The 26272-nt window shown below is 41.7% G+C and overlaps 1 protein-coding gene across 23 annotated transcripts in view; it reads right to left on the bottom strand.

The window, feature by feature from the left end:
• The window catches only part of MEMO1 (mediator of cell motility 1), a 114512-nt gene extending 96464 nt beyond the window's left edge, over window positions 1–18048 (bottom strand). For 7 of the 23 annotated variants that reach the window (XR_014839395.1, XR_014839399.1, XR_014839390.1 and 4 more), the window contains exons 1-2: window positions 17942–18048; window positions 17177–17254 (exon numbers count right to left, since the gene is read on the bottom strand). Coding sequence is in view for 8 of the 23 variants with exons in the window: in XM_005655247.4 (XP_005655304.1) it covers window positions 17177–17237 (61 nt within the window). In the remaining 15 variants the exon portion in view is untranslated. 23 annotated transcript variants of the gene reach the window in all.
• Window positions 18049–26272: the final 8224 nt, after the last annotated feature.

The following is a 26272-nucleotide window of genomic DNA, read 5'->3' as shown; positions in this document are numbered from 1 at the left end:
ATCCCAATGTAACACAGCGGGAACTCCTATTACTCTTATTTGTAAATAAATTAAACATAAATATTTCCAGGGAGGTCCATTGTGGCACAGCAGGTTAAGGAGCCACCACTGTCTCTGAGGAGGCTGGGGCCACTGCTATGATGCAGGTTAGATCCCTGGTCTGGGAACTCCCACATGCCACAGGTGTGGATTAAAAAAAAAAAGTTTCTCAGTTTTAGCTTCTAATTTGATAGACATTAATGGACAATCTATAAAAACAAAAATTCTTCAAGATTATCAGTAATTCTGAAAAGTGTAAAGGGATTCTGAGACTGATAAATTTGAAAACAACTGCTGGAGATCTAATGATACTTTATTTAGCTATCCACCTCTGGATAACCTTACTGAATGCATCATAACCATCTTCCTTTGAAGAACCAAAATAAGCAATGACCAGAAAAAGAGATATGATAGTTAGAATAATGACTTTCTGTTAAAATATGAAAAGACCTTCACTTACTAAATGTTTTAGGTACAACTTCAAAGTTTCTACACAGCAAAGGAAACCATAAACAACACAAAAAGACAACCCACAGAATGGGAGAAAATCTTTGCAAATGAATCGACTGACAAGGGATTAATCTCCAAAATTTATAAACAACTTCTGCAGCTCCATACCAAAAAACAAACAACCCCATCAAAAAATGGGCGGAAGATCTAAATAGACAGTTCTCCAAAGAAGACATACAGATGGCCAAAAAACACATGAAAAAGATGTTCAGCGTCACTCATTATTAGAGAAATGCAAATCAAAACCACGATGAGGTACCACCTTACACCACCCAGAATGGCCATCATCCAAAAGTCTACAAACAGTAAGTGCTGGAGAGGGTGTGGAGAAGAAGGAACCCTAGTACACTGTTGGTGGGATTGTCAACTGGTGCAACCACTGTGGAAAGCAGTATGAAGTTTCCTCAGAAAACTAAACATAGAACTACCATTTGATCCAGCAATCCCACCCCTGGGCATCTATCCAGAGAAAACCACGACTCGCAAAGACACATGTACTCCAATGTTCATTGCAGCACTATTTGCAATAGCCAAGACATGGAAACAACCTAAATGTCCATCAACAAAGGAGTGGATCCAGAAGATGTGGTACATATACACAATGGAATATTACTCAGCCATCAAAAAGAACGAAATACCAGCATTTTTAGCAACATGGATGGACCTAGAAACTATCATGCTAAGTGAAGTCAGCCATACAATGAGACACCAACATCAAATGCTTTCACTGACATGTGGAATCTGAAAAAAGGACTGACGGAACTTCTTTGCAGAACAGATGCTGACTCACAGACATCGAAAAACTTATGGTCTCCGGAGGAGACAGTTTGGGGGGTGGGTGGATATGCTTGGGCTGTGGGATGGAAATCCTGTGAAATCAGATTGTTATGATCATTATACAAATACAGATGTGATAAATTCATTTGAGTAATGAAAAAAATTAAAAAATAAAAAATAAATAAATGTTTTAGGTACAAAAAGAAAAGTATAAAACAAAAGGAAGTATGAGAGACTGGCATTTATTACTTTTCAGCTTCCAGTCGCTGAAAAGGGGAAGAATGACATATCCATACATCTTTACACATGAATAAAGAAACACTGGATAAAGTGACTCCTAAAAAAAAAAAAAAAAAAAAAAAAAAAAAAAAAGATACTGGGCACTCAAACTGATAAAGACAACTACCTATAAGGGAATGGGAATATAGAATACACAGAAGGGTACAGGAATGAGACATCTCAATGAATTAGCTCTTAATTTTTAACAGACATATAAACAAACATAAAAAATGTGTTCAAAACATACAAATGTATTCAATTTTTCAATTTAACATTTAATTTAATTTAAAAGAAAATAATCCTAAATCAACATTAAGCCATAACTCAAACGCATTTTCAATTTCTAGGTTGCTCTGATCTTGGAAAAACAAAAAATATACCATTCTTTTCAGCTCTGAAACAAAACAGTATTGCTAGCAACTAAATACTTAATGCCAGAAGAATAAGCACTAGTCAATCTATTTCTAGAACACAACAAGGAAATGTGTTTTTTTTAACCTATAAATAACATCAATCATCTTAATAAAATAGTAATAAAATAATAATTAAGGAAATATTCAGAGAAACCATGAAATCAGCAGTTATTTTAAATTTTTTTTTTTTTTGTCTTTTTGTCTTTTTGCCGTTTCTTGGGCAGCTCCTGCGGCACATGGAAGTTCCCAGGCTAGTGGTCGAATCAGAGCTGTAGCCACTAGCCTACGCCAGAGGCATAGCAAGGTGGGATCCGAGCAGCATCTGCGACCCACACCACAGCTCACGGCAACGCCAGATCCTTAACCCACTGAGCAAGGCCAGGGATCGAACCTGCAACCTCATGGTTCTTAGTCAGATTCATTAACCACTGAGCCATGAAGGGAACTCCTATTTTAACTCTTTTATACTTAAAAGATGTCACTGACGGAATTAAAAGCAAAATTACATACTGGCATGAGAAAAAAAAAAAATCAGTGAATTTAAAGACAAAGCAAAAGGAATTATCCAGAAGAAAGTAGAGGGAAAAAATAATTCTCAGTGACATGTGGGACAATGTTAAGCTATCCAGCTTTTATTTGGAGTCTAGAAAAGGAAGTGAAAAAGAAAACTATCTCAGGTGACAATGATGACTGTTTTTCCAAATTTGCTCCAAACTGCGACCCATGGATCCAAGAAATTTGACAAATCCCAAACAAGATTAAATTCAAAGAAAATTTTCAAAGGTACATGATAATAAAATAGCAGGAAAATTATAAATTTTTTTTAAACCTTAAAAGCAACCAGAGGGCGAAAAGAAATGCCCTTGACTCAAAGGAAAAAAATATTTTTTAAAATCCTCAGAAGCTGTAGAAGCTAAAATACAAGAGAATATTTATAAAATACTAAGTAATGTCAATATACCCACCAAATTCAATACCTACTAAACTACCTTTCAAAAATAGGTAAAAAAGCTACAGAAATCAAAACAGTATGGTAGTGACAGGATAGACAGATACATAGACCAACATAATAGGACTGAGAGTCTAGAAATAAACCCAAATATACATGGCCTACTGATTTGAACATTCAATAAGAATAGCCTCTTCAACAAATGGTGCCAAGATAATTAAATACCCACATGCAAAAGAACAAAGTTGACCCCAACCCACTCCATATACAAAATTTAACTCAAAATGGTACAACAACCTAAACGTAAAAGCTAAAACTCTCAGAAGAAAATACAGAGGCAAATCTTCATAATTTTGGATTTGCCAATGATTTCTTAGATATAACACCAAAGCATGAGTAACAAAAGAAAAAACAGACAATATCAAATTTCCTTAAAATCAGAAAATGTGCATGAAAGAATACTGTCAAGAAAATAAAAAGACAATCTCTAAGATGGGAGAAAATACTTGCATATCAAATATCTGATAAAAGACTTCTCTTCAGACTATATAAAGAACACTTACAACTCAGTAAGAAAAAAGCAAACAGGAGTTCCTGTCATGGCGCAGTGGTTAATGAATCTGACTAGGAACCATGAGGTTGCGGGTTCGTTCCCTGCCCTCGCTCAGTGGGTTAAGGATCTGGTGTTGCCATGAGCTGTGGTGTAGGTCACAGACACGGCTCGAATCCCGTGCTGCTGTGGCTCTGGCGTAGGCTAGCAGCTACAGCTCCGATTAGACTTCCTAGCCTGGGAACCTCCATATGCTGCAGGGGCAGCTCAAGAAAAACGCAAAAAAAAAAAAAAAAAAAAAAAAAAGAAAGAAAAAAGCAAACAACCCAATTCAAAAATAGGCAAAGGGAGTTCCCATTGTGGTACAGTGGAAACGAATCTGACTAGGAACCATGAGGTTGCAGGTTTGATCCCTGGCCTCACTCAGTGGATTAAGGATCCAATCCAGCGTTGCCATGAGCTGTGGTATAGGTCTCAGACACGACTGGGATCCCACGTTGCTATGGCTCTGGCATAGGCCAGCAGCTACAGCTCCCATTAGACCCCTAACCTGGGAACCTCTACATGCCACAGGTGTGGCCCTAAAAGGACAAAAGACAGGGGAAAAAAAAAAAAAAAACAGGCAAAGAACCTGAATAGACATTTCTCCAAAGATGACAGAAGTAGCCAATAAGCACATGAAAAGGCATTAAACATAATTAGTCATTAGAGAAATAGAATATCAACAGTGTAACTATAAAAACCCATACTCAGAGTTCCCACTGTGGTACAGCAGGTTATTATCCATTTTGTCTCTGTAGAGGGGCTGGTTTGAACCCTCATCTGTCCCAGTGGGTTAAAGATCCAGTGTTGCTCCAGCTGTAATGTAGGTCTCAGATCTGGCTCAGATTCGATCCCTGGCCTGGGAACTTTTGTTTGCCCCAGGTGCTGTCATTCAAGAAAGAAAGAAGGGAAGGAGAGGGGAGGGGGTGGGGGAGGGAGGGAGGGAGGATAGTGGTTGCCAAGACTGGGGTGGGAGTCGGGGGGAGGGAGTCCGTGGTGAGTTAAGTGTTCAATGGGTACAGACTTTCCAGTCAGGAAAAATAAAAACATTCTAGAGATGGATGCTGGGGATGGCTGTAAATAATACAAATGTACTTATGTCAGAGAAGTATGCACTTAGAAATTGGTAAAATGGTGTATCTGCTATATATATTTTTACCACAATTTTTTTAAGTGTCTTTGTATACCTGGGACCTTGACACACAGTTTATGCCAACAATATGACTTATGGTGAATCCCTGTTTTTGGACTCCTGTACCCTGTTCCAGGTTGTACCAGTGTGACATCTGAGGAAAAAGGAGGGCTGGAGACTGAGTAGCTAAAGTCAGTCACAAGGGTGCTCTGTACCTAAATGATCGAATACCAATAAAAACCCTGGGTACCAAGGCCTAGGTGAGCTTCCCTGGTTGGCAATACTTCACACTTGTCACACATCACAGATGGGAGAATTAAGTGCCATTCAAACAATTCCACTGAGGACAACTAGACACTCACACCTGGCTTCTCTTGGACTCCAATGTACACAGCTTTTTCTCATTTTATTCTTTATCTGTAATAAACCCTATCTGTAAGTATGACAGCTTTTCTGAGTGCTGAGCCTTCTTACAAATCATCAAGTGTGAAGGTAGTCCTAGCGGCCCTAACATATATGGAAAAGAGCATACTATGTAAATATTAATCATGAGACTGTTGTATTGGCTTTATTAAAAACAAGAACACTTCAGAGCAAGAACCATTACCAGATAGATACAATGAGGAACATACAGAGTGATAGTCAATTCATCAAGAAAATGTAATTCCAGGAGTTCCCACTGCAGCACAGTGGGTTAAGAATCCAACTGCAGTGGCTCAGGTCACTGCGGAGGTGCGGTTCAATCCCCAGCCCAGTGCAGTAGGGTAAAAGATCCAGCATTGCCACAGCTGTGGCTCGGATTCGATCCCTGGCCAAGATTTCTGTATGCTGGAGTTCCCTTCGTGGCGCAGTGGTTAACGAATCCGACTAGGAACCATGAGGTTGTGGGTTCAATCCCCGGCCATGCTTAGTGGGTTAAGGATCCAACGCTGCCATGAGCTGTGGTGTAGGTCGCAGATGCGGCTCGGATCTGGCGTTGCTATGGCTCTGGCGTAGGCTGGTGGCTACAGCTCCGATTAGACCCTTAGCCTGGGAACCTCCATATGCCAAGGGAGCGGCCCTAGAAAAGGCAAAAAGACAAAAAAAAAAGATTTCTGTATGTTGCGGGTGCAGGGAAAACAAGTGAGGAAGGGAGGGAAGAAAGAAAGTAAAAGAGAGAGAGAGAAAGAGAGAAAAGAAGGAAGGAAGAAAGGGGAAGGAAATGGAAGGAAATTTCAGAGTTCCGGTTTTGGCACAGTGGAAACAAATCCAACTAGTATCCATGAGGATGCAGGTTTGATCCCTGGCCTCGCTCAGCGGGTTAAGGATTCAGCGTTGCCATGAGCTGTGGTATAGGTCTCAGACGCAGCTTGGATCCCGCATTGCTGTGGCTGTGGCGTAGGCCGGCGGCTACAGCTCCAATTAGACCCCCAGCCTGGGAACCTCCATATGCTGCCGGTGCGACCCTAAAAAGACAAAAAGACCAAAAAAAAAAAAAAAAAGAAAGAAAGAAAAGAAATTTCAACACAGCTCTCAGAAATTGATGGGAGGGAAGGAAAAAATCAATCAATAGGAATGTAGAAGGTTTAAATACAATAACTCTACACTTAATTAACATTTAGAACATTCTACTCCACGACTGCAGAATATATACATTATTTTCAAACAAACACAGAACATTCACCAAGACAGACTATGTAATGAGCCATAAAACAAGTCTATTGTTAGTTGTCTGGGCCCAAGGGAGAAAAACAGATGCAACATTTCCTAAACTTATTTGACCATAAACCCTTTCTGCAAAGACATCTTCGGGGACCACTGCTTCTCAGAACACTTTGGGAAAAGCTATCCCATTCTAATATCTCTTCCTATTTCTCCTCTTAATCGTGACCAACAAAATAAGGGAAACAATAAACACATCCTTTCCTTAATTACCAAGCCAGGATAAGTCAATGTCCTAAAGTATATGCAAAAGTTCTAACGGAAGAATCAGTCTGACAGAATGGCTGGAACAGAATAAGGTAAAGGACAAGGTACATGAAATCTAAAAGTGAGCAGCAAAGCATGTAAAACGTTCTAAGCCGGAGTTCCCAGCGTGGCTCAGTGGTTAACGAATTCAACTAGGAACCATGAGGTTGCAGGTTCGATCCCTGGCCTCACTCAGTGGGTTAAGGATCTGACCCGTTGCCGTGATCTGTGGTGTAGGTCGAAGACTCGGCTCCAATCTGGCGTTGCAGAAGCTGTGGAGAAGGCTGGTTGCTATAGCTCTGATTAGACCCCTAGCCTGGGAACCTCCATATGCTGCAGGAATGGCCCACATGCTGCAGGAGTGGCCCTAGAAAAGACAAAAAGACAAAAAATAAAATAAAATAAAAAATAAAACGTTCTACGCCTTGGCAAGAATTTTAAATGTGATTTTAAGTATGATAGGATTTTAAGATTGGAATATTATCTCATTTGCATTTTTATAAGATCTCTCAGGCTGCTGTATAAAGGTCAGAATGGAAACTAGGCAACCAGTTAGGAAGCTATGGCAGCAGCATAAAAGATCGCTAAGACCGAGTGGCGTAGACCAGACTTAAACGTGTTTATTAAAGAAAAAACAGAGAAAAATCTGTATAAACTGTGTTAAGATGTCTTAAAGCATTTTCTCTACTGGGGTCCCAGGACATATCATTCTCCTCCTCATGAGATGCTTAATCTATCTTCCTTACATATCCTCCTCCCTCACCTCCTCAACCTCTTCAAGAAGGAAATACTCTAAGGCTCAGTCAGGAACCTCTTTTTTCTGGCTACCCTAATTCTTACAGTGATTTCACCTAGATAACTCAGTTTAAATATTATCTATACAATGATAATTCCAATATTGGATAATTTATATCTCCACCCTAAATGTCTCCCTTAAACTCCAGATTCGTGTAACCACTTAACTATATAATAAACATCTCAAGCTTAACAAACCAAAATTGAGCTCCTAACCTTCCCCTTCCAAACCTGTTCCTCTTAATTCTTCACTGTCTCTCAGATAATAGCAACTTCATTATTACAACTGCTCAGGAATATATTTTAAGAAATATCCATGACTCTTCTCTTTCTCTTAGATCCCACTGCAAGTATGTCAGCAAATCCTTTCAAATCTACCTTCAAAATATATCCAGTCATCAACCACTTCTTACCCTTCACAGCTATTACTTAATCTGAGCCATCATCATCTTTCACTTAGATGGCTGTTTTCATCTTAAGTGGTCTCCTTAGTTCTGCCCTTCCCACTGCCTTCACCACTGTAGTATACTTTGAACATGGTAGTCAAGTGATTCTAGTATGTCTAAATTAAATTAGATCATGTCACCAACTGCTCAAAACTTTCCAATGGCTATCTCATTCAAGTAAAAGTCCTTATGATAGTCTTCTAGACCTACTATCATCTGACCACAACACCTTTGTGTGTCTGCTCCAGCTATTTTTAACCTCCTATCAGACTACTCTGCCCCAGGTCATTTCATTCCAGTTACAATACCCTCCTTGGATTCCTCAAAAATCCAGGCCTGCTCTAGCCACAGGACCTCTGAACTTGCTATACCCTAAAATTATCTTGAATGCAAGGCTTGTTCTTTTACCTACCTCAAGTCTTCACTCAAATGTTCAGTTCAGTAAAGTCTACCAGGTCCTTTCTATTTAAAACTGCAAACTTTTCTGGAGTTCCCATTGTGGCTCACTGGGTTACAAATCCAACTAGTATCCACAAGGATTCAGGTTTGATCCCTGGCCTTGCTCGGTGGGTTAAGGATCCAGAGTTGTCATGAGCTGCGGCATAGGTCATAGATGTAACTCAGACTCGACATTGCTGTTGTGGCTGTCGTATAGGCCAGCAGCTACAGCTCCAATTCAACCCCTAGCCTGAGAACTTCCATATGCTGCACATGTGGCCTTAAAAAGCAAGCAAGCAAGCAAGCAAGCAAGCAAACAAGAAAGAAAGAGAGGGAAAAATTGCAAATTTTCCTCCCATTCTTTAACATTCCTTATGGGCCAGCTCTGCCTTATTTGCTTTCTAACACTACATAGCACTTTCCTCTATCTAACATGCTACATATGTTTCACTTAACTTATTTATTGTCTATCTCCCCCAACCAGAATATAAACTACAGGTATTCCTCTCTGTTTCATCTCCTGCTATGCACCTAGTCCCTAAATCAGTACCTTTTACACAGAACTGAGTTCGTCCAACACTGAATCAATGAATGTTAAATAAAGCCTCTGTAGTAGTGCCAAGTTTTGTTAGGCCCAATTCAAATCCTAGGACTAGACTAATTAAAATATACCAATTCCGGAGTTCCCATCATGGCACAGTGGCTAACAAATCCAACTAGGAACCATGAGGTTGCGGGTTCCATCCCTGGCCTTGCTCGGTGGGTTGGGGATCCAGCGTTGTTGTGAGCTGAGGTGTAGGTTGCAGACGCAGCTTGGATCCTGTGATGCTGTGGCTGTGGTGTAGGCCGGTGGCTACAGCTCTGATTAGACCCCTAGCCTGGGAACCTCCATATGCCGTGGGAGCGGCCCTAGAAAAGCCAAAAAGACAAAAAAATGGATAAATAAATAAAATATACCAATACCTTTGTCAGTATTTTACTCTATGAATAATATTCAATATTCATAAATATTTGTTATATTTTTATTACTTTATATTTATCTGACAATTATAGAGACAGTGATTCCAAACAGTTCAACTTTTACTTACTCTGGCATCCCTATATAAAATACTAAGCTTCAGATAGAAGTCCTAGGTTCAAATTCCAGCTCAACCATTTACTAGTCAGGCAATTTAGTTCCTTCAAGTCTTAGTTTCTCATCAATGAAACAGCAAGGTGAGGATGGATTGAAAACCAGCCTGCCTTACCTATCCTATACCTAATTATAAGATTATTTTGAAAATCAAAAATGTATGAGAAACTGCTTTATAAACCTTAAATGATACGTAAGTGTGAATTAAATGTCTATACTGTAGTTTGGAAAAACCTGAATCGAACAGAAAAGTTCAGTGTTTGGGGCAGCAAATCTCCTCATACCTCCCTGCCTTTCCATTAAACTCTAGTTTTGGAGTCAAACTGGCTCTTCCACTCACTTGCTACACCTTAAACAAGTTACTCACCTCTCTGAATCATTGTTTCCATATCCATAAAAGGAGGTAATACCAACCTTGTATTGGCATTGGCCTTTTGAAGATTGGAGGTTACATACACAAACATGTAATACAAGTATGGAATACTCTTAACAAATGACTTTTTGAGAAGTGGGGGGAGCACTGCACCCATACTAAGTTCCTGGGCCAGGGATGGAACCCACCCCACAGCAGGAACACAAGCCACAGCAGTGACAATGCCAATTCCTTAAGTGATAGGCCACCAGGGAGTTCCACAAATGACAAATGGTCAAAAACTCAGAAGTAGATAACATAAACTACACTCTGCAGGTAGAGAAGAAGATTACTGACTTGGAAATGACACGTGAAAGGATAGGAAGGAAAGTGAAAAAGAGGTAATCGAGCAATAATCTCAACAGTTTACCTATTAAGTTTGTTCTTTCCTTCTTGCCTTTCTCCAAGATTTTTTAAAAAAGGATGAGATGCAAAGAAAAATCATCACACAGGAGTTCCTGTCATTGCACAGCGGAAAAACACATCCAACTAGGAACCATGAGGTTGCGGGTTCAATCCCTGACCTCGCTCACTAGGTTAAGGATCCCACATTGCCATGAGCTGTGGTGTGGGTCACAGATGCGACTCAGATCGGGAATCGCTGTGGCTGTGGCACAGGCCAGCTGCTGTAGCTCCAATTAGACCCCTAGCCTGGGAACCTCCACATGCTGCGAATGCGGTCCTAAAAAGCAAAAAAAAAAAAAAAAAAAAAAAAAAAGTCATACAAAACACCATATTTAGTTACCTAAAAAAGTCTGTTTCAAAACTAAATATTATATAGTCCTTTCTCTTCCAAAGGAGACTATTTTTATTAGTCAAGTTTTTTGTTTGTTTTTTGTCTTTTTAGGGCCACACCTCAGGCATATGGAGGTTCCCAGACTAGGGATCGAATCAGAGCTATAGCCGCTGGCCTACGCCAGAGCCACAGCAACACTGAATCCAAGAGGCATCTGTGACCCACACCACAGCTCATGGCAATGCCAGATCTTTAACCCACTGAGCGAGGCCAGGGATTGAACCCGCAACCTCATGGTTCCTAGTTGGATTCGTTTCCGCTGTGCCATAATGGGAACTCCTATTAGTCAGTTTTTAAATTTCTCAAATACCAAGATATATTTTGACACTCTAGAACTGAAAAGTACATGCCAAAAAAAAGTTGTGGTTTTTCCAACTATAGAACCCTAATATAATTTTATTACGCATATTTAGAAACATGACAGAATTAAAACTTAAAAAGTAAAATTGCTATTAACATAGATATCATAAAACTATTTCAAGAATGCCTTAAGAAATTAGTTTTTTTATATTTACTCAATGCTGTGATACTAGTAATCATAAGATGTAATGTCAATATAACAACCACTTTCTAAGGAAGGAAAAGTCCTCCCACATTAAATATACACTTAAGATATAAAATATACCAATTTCAGAAAACATTAAAATGTAATACATCCCTCTGGAATTCTGAAAATGTTCTATCTCTTGGGAGAAAAGATACCATTTTTTTAACTTCATGCCATTAAGAACTGTGATTCGCTAAGACGTCAAGATCCTGAAAAGGCTGCAGAAGATATCTAGAATACATATATCTAAAAAGACTATATCCAGAATATATAAAGAACTACAAATCAGTATGAAAAAAACATAAATACTCTAGTAGAAAAAGAGCAAAAAACTTAACAGACACTTCACAAAAGCAGAAGTCGAAACAGCCAATAAACCCCTAATACGAAAAGGTGCTCAACTTCATTAGTTAGCAGAGAAATAAAATCAAAACAACACAGTACCACCACACACCCTCCAAGAATAACTAAAAATAAAAGACTGACAATACCAAGTGCCAACAAAGATGTAAAACAACTGGAATTCTTTCATATAACTGGTGGGAGTGTAAATTTGTATAAGCACTTGGCAAAACTTTAGCAAAATCACCTGAAACTAAATATACCATAGCCATAAGCATGACCTAATAATTCCACTTAAAATATATACCCCCAAAAAATGTACATATATGTTCATTAGGAAAAAGATTAAAAAAATGTTCAAAGCAGCAAAACTGTAAGTAACCCAAATGTCCACCAAAAGAAGGGATAAACTGTTGTTTATTAACAGAATAAAACAAGACAAAACAAATCGCAATACAACATGGATTAATCTCATAAATGTAATGTTGAGCAGAAGCTCAAACAAGTTATACTATTTGCTTCCACATATACAGAGTTCAAAAACAGATAAAATTGTTCTACAGTTTTAGGAAACAAGGAACACAGTGGGAGGAGTTGGGAATACCAGTAAGGACATTTATTGAGCTGGGTGATGACTACATTGATATTATTTTGTAAAAATTCATCTAGCTGTATACTTTTATATGTATATTTATGTCTTACTTCTTTAAAAATCTTATATTAGGTGTTCCCACTGTGGCACAATAGGATTGGCTGTGTCTCTGCAGGGCCAGGACACAGGTTCAATCCCCAGTCCTGCACAGTAGGTTAAAGGATCCCTCATTGCCGCAGCTGTGGCACAGGTCGCAACTGCAGCTTGGATCTGATCCCTGGCCCAGGAACTTCCATATGCCATGGGGCAGCCAAAAGGAAAAAAAAAAAAAAAAAAAAAAAACTTACATTAAATAAGGACCTCAACTAGGTCTGTTTCCTAGCCCCCCCCCGCCAGATTCTTCACCTATACTATGCTCAGAGACTTAACTAGCAATGGTCCTGAATTATCCCCAATGCTCTTAGAGATTTAAAAATTAATAACTCTGTCCAAGTCTACTATATGGCAAACACTTTAACATTCGCTTATTCAGATACTTACTGAATATCCACCATGAAAGTTCTCTGTGCTGAGAACTTCTGATACAAAAAGAAATGAGTAAGACATGGACCCTGGCTTCTAAGAATTCATAATCTTACAGAAGACCACATATACAGATAACAGGATATTATGGGAACAAAGAAGAATATCAAAAAACAGCCAGGGTTAGGCTTCCTGGAGGTTTTAACACCTGAGTTCTTAAAAGATGAGAAGGAGGTACCCTGGCAAAGTGCATTCCAACACAGGAAACAGCTTGAATAAAAACACAGTGATAAGAAACAGCACAGTGTATTTAAAGAAACAATGAACAGCTGCTAGACGTTGCTTAAGGATAGTAAAAGCAAGAAGTGGGATGGTGTTGGGGGAAATGGCCAAAGAGACAGAAAGATGCCAAGTCATGAAGGGACTTAGACCTTACACAACAGGCAAGATGGGTGAGGTTTATGCAAAGAAATTATGTGGTCAGACAGATTATTTAGGCAGCAATGCAGACGATGGACTTAAGGGGGATAAGGCTGGCAGAAAGGCAGTTAGGAGGCATTTATAACTAACTGCCCAGATGGAAGATGATAAGGGCCTGAAATAATGAAATGAAAGATATTACAAGTCCAGAAAAAAATAGAGTAGAAACACATTATGCTGCTGGTCTAGAGTCACGTTTTGAGAACCACAAACATACATTATGAATCGACAAATTTTTTCTATAAAGGGCCAAATAGTAAATAGGCTTCACAGGCCACACATCATCTCTATTGCACTTTTTGGGTTTTGTTTGTTTTTTAAACCCTTTAAAAATTAAAAACCGGAAATTCCCGTTGTGTCTCAGTGGGTTAAGAACCCAACAAAGTGTCCCTGAGGACTCAGGTTAGATCCCTGGCCTCACTCGGTGGGTTAAGGATCTGACGCTGCTGCAAGCTTCGGTGTAGGTTACAGATGTGGCTTGGATCCGGCACTGCTGTGGCTGTGGCATAGACTGGCCTTTGCAGCTCCAATTCAACCCCTAAGCCAGTAACTTCCATATGCTGTGGGTACAGCCATGGAAAAATAAAAAATAAAAATAAAAAACCGGAGTTCCCGTCGTGGCGCAGTGGTTAACGAATCCGACTAGGAACCATGAGGTTGTGGGTTCGATCCCTGTCCTTGCTCAGTGGGTTAAGGATCCGGCGTTGCCGTGGGCTGTGGTATAGGTTGCAGACTCGGCTCGGATCCCACGTTGCTGTGGCTCTGGTGTAGGCCAGTGGCTACAGCTCCAATTAGACCCCTAGCCTGGGAACCTCCATATGCCGCAGGAGCGGCCCAAGAATAGCAAAAAGACAAAAAAAAAAAAAAAAAAAAAAAAAAAAACCATTCTTTGCTGGCAGAGTTTACCTAAATTAATTAATTAATTAAAGTTTAAAAAGACCTCAGGCTGGATTTAGGCTGCAGGCATAGTGTTTGCTGATCCCTGCTATATACCTGTAAATAAGCAAGGATTAACCTTCCTACAAGATTAATTTTCCTAAAATGCTACTCATATATTAGTCCCCTACTCAGAAATTTCTGCACTGGTCCTGACTGTCTACTGAATAAGTCAAATCTCTATGATGTACAGCATTCATAGGCATCCATACTCTAGCTCAAACCAGGCTCATGAACTACAACCCTGTGAGAACCCTCCATTCCTACTAAATTGACCTACTTACATTTACCTGCCTCTATCTTTGTGTGTTCCCCAATGTAATTTGTCCCTTTCCAAGACCACTCAAATACCCTTCCTTCAAAGCATAATTCAAACCCTTTTAAGTGATTCCACCCTCCTCCAAACTCCTAAAAGCACTGCCTCAACTCATGTGAAATTTATTTGCTGTCTTGAATTATTATTTACTTCAAACAAACTTCTTTGAGAGGAAGGAATACTTGATACCTCTATCAAGGGATCTAGCATATAACAAGGAAAAAATAAAAATGAAGATGTGTGTGTATATACATAACATATATGTATACATACACTTTTTTTCTGAACTAGCTATATAATCCGAAGCAAATGTAATTTCACACTTTTATTAGTAGCTGAACACTAATTCTTTGGACACAATCTGAATGCTGCAGGAACTACAGAATGACAATCAAAAACACATCTCTCTCTCTCTGCTATTACGTGTTTTTAGGACTAGGTTAAGGGGGGAATGAATCATCACACAAGTAGAAATTTTCCAGTGGTCAATGTTATCAGTCTAGATACACTGATACAATGATATCAATCTAGAAGTTACCTGACCAAGTCAAAATTTACTTACCTATATTTTTACTCATTTTTAAAATACAAAATAAGCTTTTATAACTAAATCGCTTTAAATTCACCCTTTAAATTCACTCAAGTTAAAAGTCACACATATAAACACAACACACACACAAGCCACAATCTGATTTTTTTTTTTTTTAAAACACTAAGGTTCTCTATGACAATCCACATTACCAAAATAGCATTAATGATTTCATTCAGAGTTTGGGGACTAATATACTTTAATAAAATTTTAAGAAAGCTGCACATTTTAGTTCCCTATTAATAGTTTTAATCACAGAATGTTTTGAGATGGATTAAAGGATTCTTCTTAGACTTGAGAAGATTAGTGAAGAAGACTTTTCAAGTCCAGAAGTGTGAACTATGCCTTATTTTACTAGACAAAGAATGTTCAAGAACCTATAAAAATTCCTCCAGAATCATTTGCCCACATTTCAATTCAAACCACAAAAAAGTTTAAAACACTTTTGAAAAGTACAGAAAACAAAAACAAATTAACCAAAGGATGGCCATGAAAGTGAAAACTGAGACTTTAACGCTTCAAAACACAATGCACAAAAAAAAGCTTAGTGATTTACAACCCTGAAAAGACTATTATTCATTGATAATTTTAATATTAATAATGCACTGATTGGAGGACAAACCCAGGAGCCACTGACTCCCATCACGCTTCAGCCACTCACTGGTTTGTACAGAGTCTTGGGAGCATCCCCATAAGCAGAAAAAGAAAAACTTAACTGACATTCTAAGGTTGTGAGAACTGATCAAATGTTTATGAAGTACTTTAGGACCATGAGGGAAGCCACTGTAACTATTAAAAGTCATCTGCTTAATGCACAACTATAGCTACCTGTTAAGCTTGCAAGTCTATATCATCATAATTCTTTGTATCTTCTTAACACAGCAAATATTCAGTGAGTCAGTAAAGTGTTTGTATTTAATGAGTTTAGCAACCTCAGAGAAATGAATTTTCCTCCAAATCTTTGTTTTCTCACAAAACATGTCACTATCCAACCCAGCTAACTGCAAAAGGAAGCATGATCCCATCCGCATTAAAGAACTGGGTCTAGTTATTGACAGGCCAACTGCAAATGACTGAAAACTCAGGAATCACAGTGCAACTTTGTCAACTTACCATAAATGTGACTCCTGAAAATAACCCCAGAAAACAGTCGTTCTAACAAGAGCTTTATTAAAGGGAAAGTCCCTACTCTCTCTTACATAAAGATCCCTAAAATGTTTTTGGACAGTGTCGACAGAAGACTATAAACTCTCTCAAAACCTGACCCAACGCGTTATTAGGTAGTGCCAGCACCTACTCGGTGTTGAGCGACTAGAGACTGGAGAGGCTGCTCAGGAAAAGTGCTGATGCCATCTCCAGCTGCCCCTTTCGTGAATGACAGTAACAATGAAAACACTGACAAAAGAGCTGGGAGGCCACCCCAAGCCTCTGCTTAGTAATACTTCTACCCTACCCCCAACAGACAGAGCTGCAAATCCCAGAAAAGGGCCTCTGCTCGCAGATCCCACATGCCAAGACCTTGCCTCTGGTCTGGCAACGCCAACGAGTACTACCCTTCGCTCTTCTCCAGCCGGCTGAGCACCTGAACGCTGAGGGGGAAATGCGGCCTCTCTTTTAAACTGCCAAGACCGCCTGGCCAGACACCGGCCGGCAGAAGCGGGCGTGCGCCCCGGGAGCCTGAGAACTCCCCGGTCGCGGGCAACGCTCGGAGCGCCGGCGGAGAGGAGAGGAAAGAAGAGGGGAGAAGAGGAAGGAGCGTCCCTCCCGCGGCCGGAGGGCGGAGGGTCGCTCGGCCCCGTGCAAACCGTCCTGCCGGGGGTGGCTGCGGCCCGCCGCCCGCTTCCCAAGAGCCGGGGGAGGCGATAAGTAGGCTCGGACCAGGAGCACATTCTTTCCTCGAGCCTGGTCCCGAGGGAGGGGGCAGGCTGCCCAGGCGGCAACTCTCCCCTCTCGCCCAACTCGGGGCAGAGCGTGAGGCCGGCCGACCCGGAGCTGCCCCGCGGGATGCCGCCCGGGTGGGGGAGGCGGCGAGGCCCGCCTCCGGCCCGCTCCCTCCCCACGCGGTCCGCGGCCGGCGGCCGTCCGCGCCCTGGTCCCTCCCGCTGCCGCGCGGGGCCGAGCCGCCGACCTCGGCCGGCCGGGCGCGGGGCCAGGCGGCAGCGGCGGCGGGAGGGCCGGCCGGCCTGGGGCCCTACCTGAGGCTGTGTACCAGCTCCCGGCGTGACTGGCTTCCCGGCAGACCACTCGGTTGGACATCTTGGTGCCTGTGCCGCCTATGGTGCACGAGGATGAATGAGGAGGCGGCGGCGGCGGCGGCGGCAGGAGCGGCTCCGCAAGGGGACGAGACACCGCGGGCCCAGCCCAGGAGGAGGCGGCAGCGGGGAGGGGATCAGCCCGGCCCAGGAGGAGGAGGAAGAGGAGGAGGCGGCGGCCCGGGAGGAGGAGGAGATGGCAGCCGGGGCGGTGGCGGCGGCGGCAACAATCACCACAAACTCGGGCGACCGCCGGAAGATGAGGCCCGCGGCGGCTTTACCGAAGCCGGGAAAGCCCTGGCCCCGGCCCCCGGAGTCGCCGCTGCTCCCCAGCCGGGGCAGGTTCCGCCGAGCCGCCCCCACGGCCCCCTCCCCTCCGGGTCGGCCTCCCGGAGCCAACGCCGGTGACCCCACCCCCGTGACTCCGCGCCCGCCCCCTCCCCCCACCCCCCGCGGGACTCCCCGCACCCACCCCTACCCCCAGCGGGGCCCTCCTGCCCGCCCGGCCGCGGGCCCGCCGGCCCCGCCCCGCTCCTCCTCCGGCCGCGCGGCGAGGTTAACGACGTACACCGGACAGGCCAGACGGCATCTGGGGTCGGGCGGCCCCGCGAGGAGGCAGCGGCGGCTGCAGCTCCGCGCACACAAAAGCCCAGGGCCGGGGCCTGAACCGGGGAAGGCAGACCCGGAGAAGAGCCAACGCTTCCTTACTCGCCACTCTAACGAGTCCTGCCCACTGAGCATGCCCAGCAGCCGCGGCCAGGCCTGCCGAGGATTCTCAACGTGCACGCTCCGCTCTCCGGGGTTTAGTGGCAGCAGAGGCTGGGAGGGGGAGGGCGTGCGGAGCAGGACGCAGCCGCAGGGCAAGCCCCCTCCCCCAGCCAACTTCCTTAAACGAAGAGCACAGAGGACACGCAGAGGCAGCTCTCCACGCGGAAAGTCGCCCCGGTTTCCCCACCATAACAGGAGTCCTTAGTGGATACTTACCCCGCAAGGTTTCACTCCTTGGCATGCGTGTCTGCGGCCACGTTGGGAAGTGCATTTGTAGAAGCAGGAGCATGGTAGTGTGCCTGTGATCCTGCAAATACTAGTTTTTGCTTCAGAGAGCCACTTTTACCACCTAACCATGGCTTTGACACCGTAAACGGTTATCTTGTTTCAAGTTATATTTATGTAACTGCATGTCTCAACTCTGTAACGACTGCAGTGTGATATAACAGCCCTCAGTTATTCTCATCTCTAAAATAGGCATAACACTACTCAAGGTGCGTCCCCAGGATAAAAATCAATAAATGTAAAGGGTCTGATAGAGTAGTCATACAACAAACATTATTTCCAACCCCCCGTTATCTTTTTTGTTGTTTGTTTGTTTTTTTCTTTTGGTCTTTTCTATGGCCGCACACTCGGCGTATGGAGGTTCCCAGGCTAGGGGTCTATCTGGAGCTGTAGCCGACGGCCTACACCACAGCCACAGCAACGGAGGATCCCAGCCACATCTGCGACCTACATCACAACTCACAGCAACGCTGGATCCTTAACCCACTGAGCGAGGCCAGGGATTGAACCCACAACCTCATGGTTCCTAGTCGGATTCATTAACCACTGAGCCACGAGGGGAACTCCCTAACCTTCCATTGTCTTTTAAATCCCAATATTCCACCTAAGTATCAGGAACAAAGAATGACTTTAAAATTATACAAGAATCACAACTAAGTAGAATACCTTTGACCTCCGAGGAAATGTTGTTATGAAATACTTACAAAACTAGGAAGAGAGTAAGAAAGTTTCATACCCTCAATGAAAGACTTGGGGTTAAACCTTAAAATTGTTATATCTGAATTTCATATTAAACAGATTCCCCAGCAGAGTCCAAAGCAAACAACTGACTGCTTAATTTTCAAATTTTCCTAGTGTCATAATAATAGTTTGTTTTTGTTTCTTTTTTATTTTAAGGTAGTATCCTGTTTCTACCCCTCCTGCCACCTTTTTCGACTTTAAGGCCTAAGGATCTTGTGTAAGATGCCAGTCCTAAAACCTGGTCAACAGTGGAACTTCTGATTTTCACACCTTTTTTATACACTGTTTTTAAGCTAAAAAGAAAAAATCTCCAATCTATATAGTTCTTTTTTTTTTTTTTTTTTTTTTTTTTCTGGCCTTGCTGGAGGCATGCAGTTCCCGGGCCAGGGATTGAACCTGTGCCACAGCAACAACCAGACCCACAGGGGTGATAACTCAGGCTCTGAAACCCGCTGAGTCATCAGGGAACTCTTTATTCACTTTTTGACCCTTTCACTTCACCACTAATCTGCCCAAATATTAGGATATTATGCTACACACACACACACACACACACACACAGGGCAAACAGTCAATTTAGGGATTAGAGAAAAAGAAGAGCTGAAGCTATTTCCCCGGTACTCTTCCTGGAGAACCAAAACTCACTGATAACTGCTGAAATGATAAACTTTTCATTGTAACTGTCAAGAAAAGGAAATTGATATGGTGTACAGACTTGATAGCTCTGTCACTCATGAACTAATATCTAGCCATTTAACCTTTTCAACCCACAGTTTTCTCATCTTTCAAATCCAAAGAAGGTAATATCTAACTTACAGGATCACTGTGAGAATCATTAAGTAAGGTACTAGAAAACAACTTATAAACTGTTGTTTTAAATGTTTATCATTATCCCCTCCTCCTAGCAGTAAACCTAGGTTTCACTCCAAACTAATAGTCTCATCTAAAATTAAGCTCCCCTCCTATTAAAATGCTCAATTGGAATCTTTTTCCCCAAAAGATTTTTCTTACTGATCAAACTCAGCAAAGACCACAATACCAAGCAAAGTGAAAGATTAAAGGATTTTCTATTTCTAGGATGTTTTTAATATCCCATCATTATTCCTCCTGTCCATCTTATTCTGGCTACATTATTCAAGGAAAGACTCTTGAAAAAAGTAAGTTGAAACTATTCACTTACCTACATCTCTCAAATTAAGGAAAATCCATATAATTCGAAATACATCATATCCCAGAAGAAGCCCATTGGGCAATACTGTACAATTCTCATGTTATTAACAATTTCCATTATATCCACCAGGGATTGGGGCTTGACACTCCATAAATATCATCCATAGTAAGGGGCAAGGAGGAAATGTTCATTAAGAGAGTCCTTATGAAGCACAGACTTCAAAAACTAAGGCACCCATGGGGGAGGGAGTGGGTTGGATTGGGAGCTTGGGGTTAATAGATGCGAACTACTGCCTTTGGAATGGATTAGTAATGAGATCCTGCTGTGTAGCACTGGGAACTATGTCTAGTCACTTAGGATGGAGCATGATAATGTAAGAAAAAAGAATGTATACATGTATGTGTCACTGGGTCACCATGCTGTACAGTAGAAAAAAAATTGCACTGGGGAAATAGCAGTTAAAAAAAAAAAAAAAACTAAGGCACCCAGAACCCAACATTAATAACATATCTTCTGGATGTTCACTGGTGGCATAGTGGTTAAAGGATCCAGTGTTAGCACTGCTGTGGCACAGGTTCAATCCCTGACCCAGATGTGGTCAAACAAACAAAAAAATGAAAACAAAATAACTTCTAAAATAGCATGTCAGATAATCACTGCATCAGTCTGTACTAGCCAACAACTAGAAACAACCAAAGTGTTCATCAATGAGACTTGTTAAATTAGGATATATCCATACATACACACCCATTAAAAAGAACAAGGTAGCACTATATACTAGTATGGGAAGAGCTAAAAAAAAAAAAAAAAAATGCAAAACCAAATTGCATAAAAACATGTAAAATATGCTACCTTTTATACAAAAACACTTTTCTAGAAGGAAACAACAAACCAGTAAATCATTATTTGTGTGGATGAGGGACAATGATGAACAAAATATTTAACATTTTAATGTACATCTTTATGTATCTTTTGAATTTATACATATACATACACCACCTATACTGAAAATAATTCATTTATTATTTATTAAATAATTTATTAGGCTTGATTTTTTTGAGTCTATATGCCAATATTAAATTGACCATTTTTATTTTTATTCTTTTCATTCCTTTTCTTTTTTTTTTTTTTTCCATTGGCTAACACCCACATGTGGAAGTTCCCAGGCCAGAGATCTAACTAGCGTCACAGCTGTGACAAGACCAGATCCTTAACCCAGCAGGCCACCAGGAAACTCCAAGTGGACCATTTTTAGATTTTACTTAAACACAACTGACAGCTTGAAGAGTTCTGTAATTATTGAAACTCCTTTAGAAAACATATTCTAGAATGATACCACAAGGTTTTGAAAAAAATCAAGGTTGAGAGAAAAGGTTAGAATAAAGATGTTCTTTTGATTTCAGTTAACACTGGTATACTAACCTAGTATCAATCCACTTGTTTTCTGCTTTTTCCCCTTTTTTAGGGTGGCATCTATGGCATAAGGAAGTTTCCAGCTAGAGGTCAAAATTGGAGCTGCAGCTGCCAGCCTATACCACAGCCACACCAACATAGGATCTAAGCCACATCTGTGACCTATGCCAAATCCTTAACTCGCTGAGTGAAGCCAGGGATCAAACCCCCATCCTCATGAATACTAGTTGGGTTCTTAACCCAATGAGCCACAATAGGAACTCCCTACTTTCCTAATTTAAATCCAGAGATTTTAAACAAGTGGATTCTCAGTGATAGAATTTACACATTTCAGCTTTTTTTTTTTTTTTTTTTTTTTTTTTTTTTTGGTCTTTTTGCCTTTTCTAGGGCTGCTCTGTGGCATATGGAGGTTCCCAGGCTAGGGCTTGAATCAGAGCTACAGCTGCTGGCCTATGCCACAGCCACAGCAACACAAGATCCAAGCTGTGTCTGCAACCTACACCACAGCTCAAGGCAACACTGGATCCTTAACCCACTGAGGAAGGCCAGGGATCGAACCTGCAACCTCATGGTTCCTAGTCAGATTCGATAACCACTGCGCCACAACAGGAACTCCTACATATTCCATCTTTTATCCCTCGTTGCTATTTCACCCAATGTATCAAGCCTCCAATTTGTTAATGCCTTTTTGGAACCTACTCCAGGAAAATACTTTTTAAGGTTACAATATTTTATGCTATCCCTACAACCATTCAATTATGTTGCTAATAGGAAGTTATCAATCTTTTTTTTTTTTTTTTTTTTTTTGGTCTTTTTTAGGGCTGCACCTGTGGCATATGGAGGTTCCCAGGCCAGGGGTCTAATCGGAGCTGTAGCTGCCAGCCTACCCCTAAGCCACAGCAACGCAGGATCCAAGCCCTCTCTGCAACCTACACCACAGCTCACAGCAACACCGGATCTTTAACCCACTGAGTGGGGCCAGGGATCGAACCCACAACCTCATGGTTCCTAGTCGGATTCATTAACCACTGAGCCATGACGGGAACTCCAGGAAGTTAGCAATCTTAAAATTTCTATACTTATGCCTAAATGAGATTTAAACAAAGGTTCAATATTACTCCCATAGGTTCATCAGAATTAGAATTAGGTTATCTCCTATCCAAATTATTTCTCTGTTTTTCAATTCAAGGTCACTATATCCTTTGGGAATCTATTCTTTTTTTTTTATTTTATTTTATTTTTTTATTTTTTTATTTTTTTTTGCTTTTTAGGGCCACACTTGCAGCATATTGAAGTTCCTAGGCTAGGGATTGAATAGGAGCTACAGCTGCCACTCAACACCACAACCACAGCAACGTGCAATCCAAGGAGCATCTTTGACCTACACTACAACTCACCGCAGTGCTGGATCCCCAACTCACTGAGTGAAGCCAGAGATTGAACCTGAATCCTCATGGATACTATTTGGATTCATTTCTGCTTCGCCACGATGGGAACACTTAGGAATCTATCCTTGATTTACTTACTCTACTGGTCCTCCCATTTAGCCACCAACCAAACTTAAGAATTCAGGGAGTTCCCGTCATGGCGCAGTGGTTGACGAATCCGACCAGGAACCATGAGGTTGTGGGTTCGGTCCCTGCCCTTGCTCAGTGGGTTGAGGATCCGGCGTTGCGGTGAGCTGTGGTGTGGGTTGCAGACGTGGCTCGGATCCCAAGTTGCTGTGGCTCTGGCGTAGGCTGGTGGCTACAGCTCCGATTAGACCCCTAGCCTGGGAACCTCCATGTGCCACAGGAGCGGCCCAAGAAATAGCAAAAAGACAAAAAAAAAAAAAAAAAAAAAAAAAAAAAAGAATTCAGAAGTTCCCTTTGGTGGCTCAGCAGAAACAAACCTGACTAGTATCCGTAAAGACACAGTTCAATCTCTGGCCTCACTCAGTGGGTTAAGGATCCCCGATGCCATGAGCTGTGGTATAGGTTGCATATGCAGCTTGGATATGGCGTGACTGTGGCATAGGCTAGCAGCTACAGCTCCAATTCGACCCCTAGCCTGGGAACTTCCATATGCCGCCACAAGGCAGCCCTAAAAAGATTAAAAAAAAAAAAAATAGGAAAAGAAAAAGAAAGTATTCTATTTCCTGAGCTAGGGGAGTTAGTGTAGTGGATATTCATCAAAGTGTACACCCATTTTGTATATTTTTTTTCTATATGTACATTACCTAGCTCAAGAAACAGGAGTTCTCGTTGTGGCACAGCGGAAACGAATCTGATTGGGAACCATGAGGCTGCAGGTTCAATCCCTGGCCTTGATCAGTGGGTTACAGATCCGGCATTGCCGTGAGCTGTGGTGTAGTTCAAAGACATGGCTCAGATCCCAGGATGCTATAGCTGTGGCTATGGCGTAGGCCAGCAGCAACAGCTCCAATCAAACCCCTCGCCTGGGAACCTCCATAGGCTACCAGTGTGGTCCTCAAAAGACAAAAAAAAAAAAAAAAAAGAAAGAAAGAAAGAAAGAAATAGAATACTTTCTGTTTGTTTTAATGGCTGCACTTGTGGCAAATGGAAGTTCCTAGACTAGGGATCCATTCAGCCACAGCTGCCTGCCAAAACCACGGCCACAGCAACACCAGATCCAAGCCACATCTGCAACCTACATCACAGCTCATGGCAAAGCCAAATCCTTAACCCACTGAGCTGGGCCTGGGATGGAACCTGCATCCTCATGGTTATTAGCTGGGTTCATTACCACTGAGCCACAAGTGGAACTCCTAGATCAATAGTTTTAAGTTTTAAAAAAAGCTGTTCAGTGTCATTCATGATTGCTTACCATGGCTCACTATTTTCAGCTACCAGCTAGATAAGGAGGGCTTCTACTATACACACATAAGGGCACTCTGATTTCTCCCCCAAAAGAAAAATTTTAAGCATACCTGAGAGCATTATCGCAAAAGGTACTACAGCATTAAGGAGAGGGAGATACGATAGCATTAAGCCAGGTTTGAATCCCGGCCCCAAACTTACTTCCCCTGCAACCTTAAACAAGTTAACCAAATTCATGTCAAGTATTTACTATGGTGCTTGGCACATGGTAAATGTTCAGTGAGTAGGATGTGTACTACCAGCAAAAGACATGCCTAGACTCAGCCCTTACTAAAAAAAAAACTATCAATTTTAAGATTAACCTGGGAAGTTCCCGTCATGGCTCAGCCGTTAATGAACCCGACTAGCATCCATGAGGACATGGGTTCCATCCCTGGCCTCAATCAGTGGTGTTAGGGTGAGCTGTGGTGTAGGTCGTAGATGCGGCTCGGATCCCATATTGCTGTGGCTCTGGTGCAGGCCGGCAGCTACAGCTCTGACTGGATTCCTAGCCTGGGAACCTCCTCATGCAATGGGTGCGGCCCTAGAAAGACAAAAAAAAAAAAAAAAAAAGATTAATCTGAGCCTTATCTTGAAGATAATTCAATAGAACACTAGAAGTAATGCAGCACTCAGCAGAATACTGGGTTACTTCTAAGTGGTCAAACCCAAAGGTGGTGTCAGAATGCTTTAAGAGTTTTTGTCAAATTCAGAAGTCCAGACTATTTCAGTTGAATCAGGCTCTCCAGGGTCCAGACATGCACAGATACATAGATACAGATATAGATATATAATACAGGGATATAATTTATATACTATATATAGATATAGATATAAAAGTTCCCCAAGTTGTTCTGAAGTGAATCACTAGTGAAGAACTGTTAAGAAGGTGAAATTGTTGATGTTTTAATAAAAGACTGCCCAATTAGTACTTATTCAAATGTTAAAGTATCACTAAAAAGACATGGGCAGATTAATGTATAATTTAACCAAATAACCAAGTGACAAAATAAATTTAATGAAATTAATGCTCACAAAAACTCCCAATATTTCCAGGTTTTTCCTATTCAAACCTTTAGCTCATAGCATTAAATTTCTAAATTTGCCTTCACATGTTTAGCTTGGAGACATGTCTTTAATATGCTTCCAAAGGAGGGTTTCTCAACCTTAGCATTACTGACATTTTGAGCTGGATGATTTTGGGGATAATGGGATGGCAAGCAGTCCTGTGCATTGTTAAGATATTTAGCAGCATCCCTGGCCATCACCCACCACGAGTAAAACCCCACCTTATATCAGTTGTGACAATCAAAATGGTTCTGGACATCACCAAATGTCCCTTGGGGAAAGGGGCTCAAAATCACTCCCAGTTGAGAAACCATTGCTCTAATGAATGTTTTTCCTTCCTGGCTCTCTTCAGACAATTTTCTCTTTTCTAGTGCATTATCTCAATTTCTTCATACAGGATAAATTAAGCAGACCCCCAAAAAGAACTGGCTGGTATTTTTTACTGCAAAAAAGAAGCAATATGTTAACCAGCACAAGTACTTCTCACTTAGCTACCAGCAACACACTGAACTAGTAGAATGAGACTTGGATGCCTGTTCAAATACCTACCAGCAGTGTGGTCTTGAGCAACTCACTTAACAGCTCCCAATCTGTTTCCTCATCTGCAAAATGGGAATAACAATATCCACTTTGCACAGTTGCTGCATCAGAGATAATTTAAATAAAAAGTTGTGCCTGACACATAGCAGAATTACAATAAATGATAGCCATTAAATAAATGACAGCCAAAAAGGG

Source organism: Sus scrofa, chromosome 3 (genome assembly GCF_054392235.1).
Source record: "Sus scrofa isolate SSC_HxYL_T2T_F1_AM1 chromosome 3, Sscrofa_HxYL_maternal_Yorkshire_Landrace_v2.0, whole genome shotgun sequence".
Taxonomy (NCBI): Eukaryota; Metazoa; Chordata; class Mammalia; order Artiodactyla; family Suidae; genus Sus; species Sus scrofa.
Note: the sequence above shows the minus strand (reverse complement) of the source record. Positions and strands in the feature narration are given on the sequence as shown.